General features: G+C 37.4%; 1 protein-coding gene across 4 annotated transcripts in view; it reads left to right on the top strand.

The window, feature by feature from the left end:
• SSBP2 (single stranded DNA binding protein 2) overlaps positions 1 to 15065 on the top strand; it is a 195995-nt gene that overhangs the window by 122463 nt on the left and 58467 nt on the right. For 3 of the 4 annotated variants that reach the window (XM_075020324.1, XM_075020323.1, XM_075020320.1), the window contains exon 5: positions 5032 to 5121. The exons of the other annotated variant lie outside the window; for it this stretch is intronic. In XM_075020324.1, coding sequence (XP_074876425.1) covers positions 5086 to 5121 — 36 coding nt within the window. In that variant the 5' untranslated portion in view covers positions 5032 to 5085. The remainder of the gene's footprint in view (positions 1 to 5031; positions 5122 to 15065) is intronic. 4 annotated transcript variants of the gene reach the window in all.

Here is a 15065-nt window from a genome sequence, read left to right as displayed (position 1 = left end):
AGTACCGGGAGGGATTGGCTTGATGCTTGATGCTTGATGCAGCTGAAGAAGTGAGTACCCACCACCTCTGGTAATTCAGCAGGAGCTAGGACTGTCCAGCTAACTCAGCAGTTTTAGGGCTGATGTAGAGGAGGTTTATGGAGGAGGCTTGGATGATGAGGGAATTGAGTGGCCAAGAGTAGCCATATATGTCTTATATGTGAGGTCCAACTTCTCTCCTCCATCGTCAAATAGATTTCAACATTCATCATCAAGTAGACTTCTAAAAAATTAGAAATCTCCTTTTTGCGGAAAAATTTACTAACACGTGATAAACTTCTTCATTTGGATAAAAATAAAGGTGTCTTATTCTAAGCAAAATACCTGAAATTTAATGTCCAGATTAGTGAGTGAGCTGGATGAGGAAAGTCAAGTCCTTTCTTTGTAAAATTCTTTGATTGCAAATGGAATTCTTCTGTAAGCTTCAGTCATAAACCACTTCTTGTGATAGCCTCAAAAAACGACCCGCGTATTGCAGACTTGTCTCTGGATTTGTATATTTCACATACCATATAATGGAATAACTAACCTATTTTATTTTTATCTTTTTATTTACTTTGTGATTTCTTTATTGTAAAAACCAGCCTGAACTGTGGCCAGTTTTTTTAATATAATCATCTATTTTTACATTGTCCAGAGTAGCTTAGGTAGAGCAAAGAATGCCTACAATAAGTTTCATTCAAGTACACCATTTTAATTAATAATTGTAAAGAGATACTATAAATTCAGTATTTTAGCTACAAAAGCAAATACAGTTTTTCATTTTTAAGGAGGTAAGTTACTGTACAAAAAGATTAGACCATTTAAATTGTCATCTTTTTATGAAAAGCAAGGAAAGCAAATTGCAAATATTTAAAATGTCAAACTAATGGAAGTATAAATGATGAACTACTTGTAATGCATGCAAAAAGAAGCCATGGTTTGCTGTGGGACTGTGCAAAAAGAACTGAATAATTCATCAGGATAGAATAAATAAGAATATTTCAGTGCAGCAGTTGCAGGTTTGTTTATTGATCTACCTAGTATAAGTTCTTAAAGTGTTCATTGGATAGCGCAAGCTAGAAAATGGAATATACGTAAAACACTGAAAATGCTTTATTTCTGGTTTTGGGACTTCATTGCCCATCAGGGAAGAAAATCCCAAACAAACAAACACAAAAACAGAAAAAAAAACCAGTGCATAACATAATGAAATACAGAAACTGAAGTTTATGTAACACAAAGAGTGGACAATTGCAGAATGCCTATAACTCGAATTTTCTTTCAATTATTAAGTGGTAATACTTAGGTATTAGTAGAACTGACCTACTATTATGGCCACTCAAACTTTGCATCATTCTGTCCTTCTTCCCACTCAGCAAAACAGGTGAGAGATGGTTTTGTACAAGTGTCTGTAAACTGCATGGTGTAATCAAGTCTCAAATAATTAGCCAACTAAAATATACACATTGAATACATCCTTGAAACATCATGGTCTGCAATCCAAAAATGGCCAACATTAGTAACTAAATTTAATTTTGAGTAACTAGCCTGAAGAAAAGAGCTAGTTCCCTTCTAGTTGAGACCTTTTTCTCCGGAAACCATGAGAACCAAGATACGGTAAGTAAGTCTGGACCACTTGTTGTATAATACCTCCACAAGACCTTGCTTTTCGTCCCCTTCATCATCACAAATGATTCACCTGATAGCACCGCTCAGATCTTTCGGCCACCCTCAGGGCAGGTCTCCAGAACGGGACTTCAGTCCTCCAGCAGAAGGCTTTCTGAGGAGGCTGTAGAAGAAGCTCTCCAGTGTTGGCTTCATCCTGCTCCTTTCTACATATCCTCTTCATCAACAAAGTTGTACAAAACCAACTCCTCCTAAAAAGTCGTTAACTTTGGAGCTAGATCCCCTTCACAGGAATCAGCAGCACCTCTGAAAGTAATGTGTTTTCATTACATGTGTGAGGTAGACTTAGCGGTCATCCATTGCTATGTCTGTAGCTCAGTAGACGAAGAATTTCCTTGTGCCATTTTACCAGTCCTGGAGAGTTGCATGCTGATCTCTGAGGTTCACCAAGGAATAAAGCTGGGTTCCTATGGTATCAGTACTATGTCAGATTCAAAAATACGAAAAAGAATGTATTTAAAAAAACCCCACTATTCGGACAATTATGAAAACATTCTCTTTACATATATTTCTTATAAAGCCTTGTTAGGAGGTTTAATGGCTGACATAAATCTTAACAGTTATAATTTTAATTGTTTTTTTCTCCTGTTTTGGAATAATCATTATTTCCATCTCTCTTTTTTAAAAGCTTTTAAATGTATTTTACCATTTTCCTGTTTTTAAAGTGATTTTCAAAGTGTGGGAAATGGCGGGGGGAGATCCCTATATCCCTGTAGGAGCACTGCATCCCAAGAAGTCGTTCTCTCCTTCTCCATTTGTAACCTGGGGGCTCTGGCAGAGGCTGCAGTTGAGGAGGACATCTAAGACCCATTGAGTGCATTAAGGCACTCTGACATGCATTAATGCCTGGTATAGTTCAGTTTAAATAATGTGAGCAGGAGTGACAGAACCTGGGATGGGAGACTTCTGAAAACTGGTCATTTATCAGAGGAGGTGCTGCTTAGCTCTTTTTCTGAGATCTCACAACTTTAACAGTATTTTGCCTACCTGACTTCAACTGTTGAGATGTGTTTGCCCAGTGATTTATTATAGTCTGTTCATTATTATAGTCTGCTTTATTCTGTAGCATCAGTTCCATTGGACATACTACAGTGCATATTACATGGCTGGTAAAGATGGACACAGCTAAGGTACCATAGGGGCAATCAAGAATTAGTATGCAAGGAGGGATGATACTGTAATAAGGTTTATCATTATTAGTGCCCCTTTAATGGGCTACTCCTTCTTAGTCAGAGACTGCAGCGCAGGCTATTTTGGACATTTTAAGATGCTCAGGCTTTTAACATCATTGATTTTCTCCATCAGTGATGCTACTGTTGTCATTCTTCATCTAGAAAACATGTACATATGGAAGCAAGATCCAACACACTTCACTCAAACTGTGCCTGCACCTAATTCATGGTTTTACTTGACATTGTTACCTGATGCTCAGTTTAAACAGGTCATTTTTTCGCTTAAAAAAAAGCTGAAAGCTTTCTCTTCTGTTTTCCTTTGGAAATGTAGATAATCTGCAAGTAATTTGTGGACATTCACAGAATCTGTGCAAAAGAAAGGAAGGGTAACAAAATTATTTTGTTCTTCAGGAGTTATTTCTGTGCGTTCACACCACTTGCTTATTTCCCCCTCTGGGAGGCCAAGAGACTGTGACAGACCTGAGAGAAGTACCTGACACCTTCCAGGGAGGCGCATGATTTTGCATACAGCTGAGCAGCATCATACTTCAGTGTCATAACTTCAGGCAGTGCCCAAAGAATGGCAGTGGCTAGAAGAGAACCATCTTTATTTGCTACAGCTTTATAGACTGCTTTGGTTAGTTTGTGGTGGCCTCCTACAAGAAGGCATTATGATTCAAAAGTGTTTGCTATGTCCAACTCACCTGACAGGCTTTTTCTGTAAATTGCAATTTTACAGTATTTTAACACTGATCCTGCAGACCAGATCCTTGCATAAATAAAACCGTTTATTAGAGTGTTTTCTAGTGAATCAAAGTCTTGTGCTTAGTTCTGAAACCAGCACTTTCTGCAGTCTTTGTATTTTAATGATATGTTCTAGACTTTTGTTTGGAAAGAACATACAGCTTAGATGCTAAATATGCTACTGCTAGCATATTCTAAAGCACAGCTTAAGCCATTGAAAAATCTGTGGTAATTAACTGAATATTTCCTTTCTGCTTGGTTTAAAAAGGTCAGCCCTTCTTTGTGCCAGTTTTCAATTCTTTCCAGCATTATTCTTTAATTTCCTAGATAGTGTGCCAAACACCTGGAAATACAGTTTCCAGATCTGCAGCTTTTGGATATCAAGTGTGAGCATACAATAGAGTGATAAGTTAATAAACATAAGCTATTCATATTCTGTAGGGCAGATATTGGCAGGTCATTAGTAAGCTGCAAGTGGCTCTCAATGCATTGTGTGTGCATGAGTACTTTCACAGAAGATTGTAAGCCTTTATAGGTGATTCAGCCTTATGCCCTACAGAAACATATTGCAGGAAGGAAGACTGCTAGAAATTAAAAGTAATTGAGGTTCCAATACATGACAACAATAACAGTTTGGCTTCCCTTTTTGTGACGATCTCCTGCTTGTAAATTGCCAGAAGCAATATTCTTTACTTGCTTATTCCAACTGAAGGATTTGCAAAGGTAACTAATTTCATCCTCTGATTCACTTCTTAGAAATCCTTTTTTTTTTTTTTCCCCCGTCCGAAAATGTAACCTGAATTCTTCTAATTTGTCATGGTGGCTATTTTGGGGGTTGGTAAAATCATAAGCATTACCAGCAGAATCGTGAGCATTCCTTCTTGTACTGTTTGTAACAGAATCCTGTTTTGAAGCTTGATGTAGTTCTGAAAGAATATTACAGTCTGCTGAAATTATTTTTAAAGTGCTTGGAAATTGCTGATAATATGCATAAATTACTTTCTTTATGCTATATGTATATCTGTGCATGTGTGAGGATGTTTATACACATAATACAAGAAAAAGTGTGCAAGTTACATTCACATTTGTATATATATAGACACAGTCAGATGTGGTATTTTTTAACATCTAGTCAAGATTTATCTAATTGACACATATTTGTGTATCTGTGCAATCTCTAGCATCCTTCCCCTCAACATACTTTTGTTATTTTAACAAATTATTATACTTGTGTAAACAAAGACTAAAGACTATACAGTTGTAATTTACCTTCAGATTATGACATTTCCAGAGAATTACTTTCTGAATATTGGTCAGGTTTTGGGTTTTTTTTTTGTTTTGGGGGCTTTGAGGGGTTTAATGCCTGCCATGCAATGACAAAGGTTTATTCTCCCTTTGTTCTTTTCAGAGTGCTGCAGCAGCTCCCAGTCCAGTGCTAGGAAACATTCCCCCAGGAGATGGCATGCCAGTAGGTCCTGTACCACCGGGGTTTTTTCAGGTATTCAGAAAAATTATGATTACAGGAATTTTAGGATAGAAGATCCTCCGTAATACTGTTTACAAGTCTGTAGAAAAGGTCCTGTTCTAAACTATGTCTCACTATATAGTACAATACTTGAGAGTTTATTTTTTAAGAAAAGTGAATAGGTGGAAAGGAATCTCTCTGATTGACAAATATTTCATTTATGAAATAGTACAGCACAATGTATTTCAAAATTTCAAGGATAAGAAATGGTGCCAGTTTATGCGTGGAGACTGAAAATGCTTGAATATAATTTTAAAATATTTTCTTATGATAATATACATACATTGCATTGAAACTTTAAATTAAGAACGTTGTTGGTCACGTTTAGCTCTGTGGTAAAGCCACAGGCCAGATTTTTAAGATGTTCAGGTTTCAGCGGGAATTAGACCTAGGCAATTAAGAATATCCCACTGAGCATCTCCTTGCACATTGAAGATCTCAGCCCTAATGCCTAAAAAAAACAAGCCAAGGATTTAGACTGTGTGTTGCTTCTGTTAAGTTTATCGTAAATGAAACTAAATACCCAGTTAGCGCTTTGGCCATTAACAGTACAGAATACTATGATGGAAAAAATGGGAGCTTTTAGTGCAAGGCCAGCCTAACAGTTGTAATCCGAGATTGGACTGCTCCTATGAGCAAACTTGCATCTCCTCTTCACCAAAGCTCGGTTGTTTTTCTCCACACTGGCAGACTACTGTGGCTGTGCAGCAGGAGCAAGAACTAGCAGCATCTCTAGCATTGAAACAGCTCTTTAGGAAGAACAGAGATTTCCACTTCACATACTTGATCTCATGTTGTGAAAGAAACAACCCAGATTTCCAGGATTGTGATGTGGGGAGAACATTGGGATGGGATATTCCCTAAAAACCAAGTGCTGAAATCCAGGTAGAGACCAGTGTCTTTTTCCTTCTTCCCTGAGATACATAGAAAAAAGAAGCATATTTCATCTGGGAAAAAAGAAGAAATGTGTTATTTATTTTTATATCCAAATGATGGTTGTACAAAAATGGCAGGATGTCAGCAGTCTTTCTTTACACTGTATGTAAGTGACAACATTATTTGTATGGTCTTCTTTTCCCATAGTCACAGAGGGAAAAACTGCAATCTGCGGTATGGATACTGACATAAAGAAACCCTGAACCTGGCATGAGCATGATGTTTCCTTTGCCAACTCAAAAACTGAGGCATGATTTTTAATACATGAATGAAAAGATATATTTGCAATTGAAGTAGAAAATACCTTACTGTTGCCAGTCACAAAATCCTCAGGAGTTGGCAGAACTGAATAATTATTTTATTTCTGCCTTTACTGTTTTGAACAGCTGGTTAGGTAGATTTTTTTAAACACAGTTCTATCTTAATTTTTATATTGTATAAATATTTCATTTTTTCTTAGTTTAGCCGCCCACTCCAGTTGGAATGTCAAAGGAATTAAAGTTTTTTTCTTTTATTGACTTTGAGGACAATTAAGAGGGGGAAGGGGCACAGATAGGACAAGTATGTGAAGTATAGAGGAGAGAGTAACTATTTTAAAGGTTTTGCAGGAGGAGGGTGTGGGAGTTTTGTTTTTAGAAGCGTGAAAAGACTCCTAGCCACTCTAGATCTTTAAAGATGTAAGAAAGACAAGATGATAGAAAGTTAAGTATGGGTAAACTTTCCTTGTCTGTCAGTATCTGACTTCAGTCTTATGTGAAGCCCCACTAACAGCCTGCTCTTTTTGCAAGGCCTGAGATTGAAAATAAATGAGGAAAATCCATTTTCAGTGTAACATAGTTTGTGACATTAATCAGAGTTATCAGCAACTCAGCAACACAGCCAGTTGAGTCTTCTGCAAGGCAGGTTCCAAGAGCTGGTCTGCAGAGGCTGGTCTGGACTCTTCCAGACATCACCCTTCACCTCTCCTTGAAACTGCTGGGTCTGTGCCATCGTGTCTCTCTGTAACATGCAATACTCAAGATTATTCCCTTACAGTTATAGTTGATAGAGATCTACTTTCCTCAGGTGAATGGCCTTGTCAACAGAACAAACATTTTTCAAAAGATCATTAGTTTTTGCTGTAGTCATCTGCTTAAAAAAGTACATAAATAACATGCTAGTTAGCAAATCCAACTGTAGGTTCGATAGCAGATACATTGATATGGTTGGGAGCAATCCCAGCAAGGGGAGCTAAGCCAAAATCCAGTCAATTACATAACAGTGTGCTGAAACTGTAAGGTGTGTATAAAGCAAATATGGACAGACAGTCCACGACAAGGTGTTGTGGTATTGGAGTAAGTTTTGTCAAGAAGCCATTAACATCTGGTTGTAATACCTTCAGACGGAGCTGAATCTTAGCAATGTCAATTTATCTGAGGACAAGAAAATATATTGGCAGACATAGCTGTGTATGTGAACCTTGAAAATTCAGGACCATCATCTAGTGCCATAAAAAGCAGGAGAAATGACAAGCAAGAAACTCATGATCAAAACTTCCTGCTTCCTTCATAGGTGCTTTCTTTCTAGTACACCTTTAACTAGACAATCAGTTTTTGTATACTCTTCTGCAATTCCTGTGATCCCAACTGATAATAAACCAAATCACAGAAAACATGTTCATCTGTCTTGATCTGAATACTGACAAACTTCAGTCTTTCTGTGAACTGCTGGTCTTCTTTCACTATGAGTTTGGAATTTAGACCTTCAACTCACTCCTAGATTATGAAAGTGAACAATTTTGGTTTTTAAGATTTGGAAGGTTATAGAAACAGTGGGAGAACAGTGCTTAATATCTATCTTTAGTTCACTAAGACTTTGCACTACAAAAATGTTGTAACATTTCAACTTCTTGCAACTGAGAATTTATCTAGAAGGTCATCCTGGAATGGTAAGGATGCCTTATGTTGCTTTCATGAAATCTTTGGATTGGCCTAAGCTAAAGCTAAAGACAGCCACTGCCTTCCAGCTCTGCTTGGCTAACTCAGAATTGCTGGACGATTTAAAGTCATTTCATTTCTCATCAGTACTGGCTCTTGGTTTTGCACTGCAACTCTATTTCGGCATGCGGCACTAACCACTAACTGGGACGTAAGTGAAATGGATGCTCTTGCTTTTGCAATTGCATCTTACCAGACATGACAGGGGAAGGTGACAGCCTAGATGGGGACAGTGCTGGGAACCAAGAAACATGACCTGGGTTCCAGTTTTATTGGCACTGCTGACCACTACTATTATTTCTGTGACCTTTATTTTTTGTAAAAGAAAATAAATGTATTTTATTTTTTATAAAAGGAAATAATTCAGAACACTAGTATAGCACATGGAGGTAAACAAATACGAGAGAAGTATGGTTTCTCAGACAGTGTTTGGTAAAGCTCTTCGTAAAATGAGGCTTTCACTTACATGTAGGCCCCTAGCACTGAAGTTAATTAGCAATCTCTGGCATTTTATGCCTGGTCCACAGAGGTGGAGTTCTGAAGCAAGCAGCTGAATTTGTCTTGTATCTCTCAGTACTTGTATTTTTATACTTCAGTTCAGGTGATGGATGATGATCACTACAGTGCTGACAGTCCAAAATGCAATGACTTGCAATGATACAGTGAAAGGAAGGTGGTAGAGTTGTGTTGTGCACAACTATTGTCATCAACTAAATCACTTTTTTTAAAAAGCCAATTGTTTACAGTGTCAAAAATGAAATTTGAAAAGTCAAGAAAAGAGGTTTATGTGGAGTCAGGATGTGTCTCAATTTCATCTACTGGTGTGTATGTATTTTAATGTAACTTTAAATTTCACAGCTACGTATTTTTTTGTCTTCATCTTCTTTCAGTATGTAGAATAGGTGATAGTCTGGAAATAAATTGGGGTTATACAGTAACTGAATCTGCTCGTGGTTCATTAGCAGCAAAACTGAATGTGTGGGACCACAGGAGGAGCAAAGACAATAGTTCTGTCGTACAAGACTCTTAAACTCCAAATAGGAGAACGCAGTCAAGTTTTAGAGATGGTTTTGTCTGAGGCTGAAATAACAGGTCAAGTTCAGTCCAGCGAGGGTGATGTCTGGTGGGTCAGTGCTTCTGGTAAGTTGCTTTCTTAAATACGGAGCCTCAGAGAAGGATAATGGTTGGGAACTGGAGTGCAAGCCTGGATGCTAAAAAACAATATGTAGTTCATCCATAAGTTACCCACATGTTTCCTGGGTAACCCAAGAGAAGTTGTTTCAATTCTTTCATTATGTTTCTCCACCTACGAAAGTGGAACATCATAAGTGATGATCCTTCTAAAAGATTATGAATTACGTGGGCAACAGAAGTCATGAAACTATATTAGATTGCATAAGGGTAAGATACCTGTATACATTCCTGAAATGCTCATCTGACTCCAGTCAGAGTCCTGAAATACATCATCAGTTTGCCAGTTTTGCTCTCTAGACCACATCCTGTACATGGAGCTAAGGTGTGAGAAAGGCACTTAGCTACTACGTTAATAATATAAAGTCATTTAGGACATTTTCTGTGCCGTTTTTTAGCATCAGAGTTACTCTTTTGTTAGTTTCTTCATATGGCCGCCCACAGAGATCAAAGTGACCTTGTCTTTGCCCCTCTTTTTGGAGCCCTAACTGATACTGAAATAGTAGGGCAACTGGAGGACTGAATAAGATGCTAATAATTATTTACCTTTGGGTCTAGACATTAGAGGATGCATTCTGATAAACTCATTGACAGTGAGTTAAATTCATCCACTTGTGTTCAAAGAGGATTACGTCATAGAATTCAGAGGCACTCACATTTTCACATCCAATCTAACTTCCAGTTTCTGGCCTGAGGACAACCAGCGTTTTTCAGCAGAGTTGGTTCTGTGCAGTATGTAAGCGTTACTTGTGAAAGCCCTCTTAGATACAGGCAGAGCAAGGTCTTCAAAGTGTTCAGTACTAGCCTTGCTCCCTTCTTCTTGAGGAAGATGAGGTCGGAAAAAAATTGGGTTTATAGTTGCACTTCATGGTACAGGATGAATTTAGAAAATAACGACCTGAACATTTGGAAATATCTTCATGGAAATTTTGAAGCCCAGATACACTTCTGTTCCCGGGCATACGCCAGTGTGCCCATGTGGAGCGTGAGGGTTGTGTTCAGGTGCAAACAGCTGCTCTTCAGGTAGTGAAGTGCTGGCCTGTTTCCATCCATCTCTTCACTGATGTTTAAATCGGCTAAATAATTTGAGATAGGTTATATTTGTATTTTCGCAGCCTATTTGTTTGACCTTTGTGGACAATTTCAGCTTTAGTAAGCAAATAGAGGCCAGAGGGAAATTTTGGAGCTTGTGTTCATTGAAGTATTTTGAATTTTTAAACAGACTGAAAAGTATTGATTTCACAGGATTTTATTTGCCTTTTAGTTACTTTTTTGCTTTTAACACACCTAAATGCAGAGTTAGAATCATAGGATGGTTTGGGTTGGAAGGGACCTTTAAAGCTCATCTAGTTCCAACCACCGTGCAATAAGCAGGGACATCTTGAACTGTATAAGGTTATTCAGAAGTTCTAGGTTCTAATCCAGTGAATTCATCATGTTTCTCTAAGTTAGTGACAACTAGGACTGCTGAATATCTGACTCTGGTTGTTTATTTTTGTGCTGCAGTTATGGGAGCCTTTTAAATACGTATTTAATTAAACACCAGTTATCTTCACCTGTTTTATTACATGGTTGACCAAAAGTTTGCCATGTCTGCATCTGTATAAGGAGCCTGTCTGTTTTTTAAAGGCAGGTAATAACATTGGGTTTGTACTTAACTCACCTGAGAGACACTGCTGAATAGTTAACTCATCAAGTGCCAGCTGAGATTTAGAGGAGGCAGGTTGTTTGATAATTGACAGTTCACTTGCTTAATTTGGTAATTTTTTAAAAAAAGTTAAACTCTACCACTGACTATACCTTTTCACATATAAGTGAACTGCCCTTTCTTTTAAATGCATTACTTTTTTTCCAGCAAATTTGTTAAAATTCGTTCTAGTGGAGCTTACTGCTAAACCTTATTTCCATAGGGCATATATATTCTAAAGGAATTGTCAAGTAGTTTGCTTCATTCACCAATTTGTGATCATCAGACATACTTGGAATGGCATGGGAAAAATGTGTCGACACCATGTTTGAAATAAAAATGTTACATATTCCTCTTATATAAAGGGGGAAAAAAACCCAACCCAACCTAGACCAAACCCAACCCACCAAAGTAATGTAAGGCTGTCATGCCATCTAGTGGCAGTTTTTAATTCTCAATTTAGCTCAATCCGTATTATTCTAAAGTATTATTTTTAGTCTTGTGCCTTAGTAGAGCTGACCCAATGCTTTAGGAGAGCATCATTACAGTAAGATGCATGAGCAGAAAGAACTTTTCTATTGCTCTTCTTGCTTAGTATTACTATTTGCTATTAAAATATGAGTTTAAATAGCATTTAGATTGTGAAAATAAGCAAAGTAAGTTAGTGAATTAAAAATCAATAACAACACACACCTCTTGCATTTTGAAACAGAAATAGTGAACTATTTATGTATAAAAAGAAAGGATTTGTAAGCTTCTGTGTAAGTCTGCAAAGTATCTTTATAATGTACTATTTACATTTATACTTGCATTTACAATATTTATAGTAAAGTCATGGTATGATACAATTTTAAAAAATAGAGCTTGTATTACGGTTTTGATAAATGCAGCATTTGATTAAAACAGCTAAATCTTTGCTATATACCCCCAAGAAAACTAGCAAGCAAAGTTATATTTGAGCTGTTTTCCAAGGGTAAGTATAAAATATCTGCTCCTTTTTAGAAGTCTTTGGCCACAGTCTCCCAAACAAATATGGTTGGCACCTTTGCATGTCCTCTGATTCCACAACAGCTGAGGTTAAACCAGCCTATTTGTGGTTTTACTCAGTCCTTGCACTCACTTTAATCTAGCTCACATGCACTGGTCTCCTGGAAACTATTGCACTGGCCAGGGATCTGCTGGGTACGTGATCCTCTGCCTCAGCCCCTTCACATTGCAGAACATCCTCCTAGATTGCTCCTTTGAACAAGCATCCAGCAGTAAGGAAGATGAGGAGGGAGAAATCCTCCAGTGTCCCTTCAAAGCCATTTTGGAGTGGCTGTGTTGCTTCTATGAATTGTCCACTGAGGAGTTGTTCTTTGCACAAGGAATGAGGATTCGTAATTCCAGCCGCTAAATTACATGACTAAAGCTAGAAAATGCAGGCATCTCTCAGACCAGTCTTTGCAGGACCATGATGTCTGTGTGTATTGATTTTAAAAAGTTTTGTTTCTTTTTAAACACCTTTGAACTGTTTCAACTATTATCTTCCCCTAACAATCACATAGTTTCCTACTTTTCCAGGGCATTACCATTTTTTATCCTCCATTTTCAAACAGACGTACTTTGTTAACATTGGTAGCATCCTGCTTCATCACTTACCTTTCACTGCTGATCCTCATGTTTTCCCCACTTTTGTAGCATTGCCTGTACTTTGGTGTTTTTTAAACTAAAATGTACAAATCATTAGAAATGAACTGGAGCATGACTGCAAAATTAGCTGAATTTGCTACATGTTCACACCCATCCTAAATTCCAGTGGAACAAATGAGATAATTGCAGGTGAAGGAGTAAAATATTAAAAGAATTGGGCCTTGAGCAGAGCAGATACAGTGAAGTCCCAGAAGCTTGAAAAGCATCATGGATTGTTAAAACATTGCTGTGAGAGAGTGAAATGTCACCAAAGGTACAAGTACAGCTTGTGAGTAAATCTAGCAGCTTTGGTAGGCCTTGAAAAGCTTTGAAAATTGATTTTAAAGGTGATTCCCCCCCCCCCCCCCCAGCTTTATATAATTAATGTTAGTAAGAAGTATTTTATTGTAGTTTCAGAATCTCCATTGTTTATAAACACATCCACTCCAGTACAGCAGACTGACACCCACTGGGAATACTGAAGTGCATAAAATCATGCGTACATCTAATTATTTGCAGAATTGGGATTTGTGCATTTTTGTACTTGCCAGTATCATGGTGTATTTTAAAGTACTTTAATTTTAAAAATTATTTTGACTTTTTAGACTATATGAGGGAGGATTAGCATCTAGAAAAATCTGTACTTCATGTTTGGTCCTCTCTTTTTTGTTTGTTTTCTCTAAATACCAGGAATAACGTCAACTTTAAAAAGATAAAGGTGTTTGACATCTGCTGGCTTTGATAATTCTATCCTGCAGTTGTGGTAATGGTTTTACTGCTCGTAACTGTTAGAACAAATTAAAACTGCTCAGCTTGAGTAGCTAAATAAGCTCTGAGCCCACGCTTCCCCCTCCTCCAGTCATTCCACACGTACATCTCAGGCAGCCACAGACCCACTGCTAGTTGTGGAGTGGTGGAAGGGGAGGAGGGGGAGTTGGGCCCAAGTCGTCTGGCTAGGATGACTCTGAACTCTATAATCTTATCCTGAAAATTCAAGTTCTCTGTGAGATAGACCTTGGAAATTTAAGGGTACTGAGCATACACTAAAACTGGCATTATAGTTGCTGCTGCTGAAGTGATACTAAAGAGTAGGGGAAGGGTTCTCATTTGTACATGATGCTTCCCTCTGCTGAGGTTAATTCAGTTCCTGTCATAGTCTGACTCTTCCTTTTTACTTGAGCCACCAGTGATTGGGTTTGAAGCCAAAATCCTTGGATGATGATAATGCATATAGCTTTGAAATAATGTATTTATTAAATATAACAGCAGGAATAACAAACTCCAGCTTGTCGTTGTCAAAGTTGTTCCAAAAAATCAATCGTATATCATAATCAAGGGTGACTAGAAGGTTTACTAAATTTAAGGAAATGCTTTCTCAAGCTTAGTGATCTGTGCATATGATGTCTGAATTCTAAAAGCGCAGTTTGTTTATTTTGTTAAAAAAACTGATACTTCTCGATGTTTTAGTTTTAGCTTGTCAGGTTTGAAATACTCTATTTTCTGTAGTATTTGCATTTAATAAAAAATGAAGTAAAAACTATTACCCTGGTTTAAAATGCATGTAGGTAATAGCCATTCTAAAATTGCATTTCTTTCAAAATTTCCATTAAATAAGTGCAGAACTTAACCCCTTTCTCTCCCACTTGCTAAATCTTATGGAGCATGCGATTATATTTCCCACAAAGTGAGACAGATGTAATAACAGTACAATTCATAAAGATCATCATCTATCATGAAAATGAGTGTTATTTGCACTCAAATGTCTGGAGAAGTAGCCAGGCAAGTGGGCAGATCCCGCTCTTAGCATCACAGAGAATGTTTAGCTAAGGACAAAAGCTTTGGGTTGTTTTTTTTTTAAAGCGTTTTGTTAATTCATTTGTCTATGCAGAGTGTGCAAGGTATGTATTCCAGTATTCTTTCATATGGTGGAATGAGTCCTGTATTTCCTGACCAGGGATAAAGCATTAATTTTGTTTGAAATGCTAGTATTGTTGTAACTTTTGGAATTTCAGATGTAGAAAGACGGGTGTCTATGGAAGGCTCTTCCATTTTAAAAAAAAAAAATCTTAATTTTGCTCTATAAATTAAATCAAACCTACTGTTGCTCTTTATAGGTTGCTGGAGCACGTCAGGCTGCTCTTAGAAAACCATAAATACAGAAATTATTTTTTCAGCGATCTTCATCTGAAGCACAGAGAAGAACTTGCTCGTGGAAATAGGTTTGGTCATCAGGAAAGGTCAATGTAGAGAGAAATCCTGTCTCAGTGCTGAGAATCTAACATGATTTTATGTGAAATATTGTAGATAAAAAGAGCTAGTTTGATTTATACTGGTAGATTACAAGATGTGTAGTGTGTATCCCAAGTTTGATCTGTAAAAATACTTCAGCAAAATATAAAACAAAGACATCTAACACTGTGGTAGCCATTTGTGGGGGCGAAGGAGGACAAGAACTG

This window comes from Buteo buteo, chromosome Z, assembly GCF_964188355.1.
Source record: "Buteo buteo chromosome Z, bButBut1.hap1.1, whole genome shotgun sequence".
NCBI lineage: Eukaryota > Metazoa > Chordata > Aves > Accipitriformes > Accipitridae > Buteo > Buteo buteo.
This window is presented reverse-complemented; position numbering and strand designations above follow the sequence as displayed.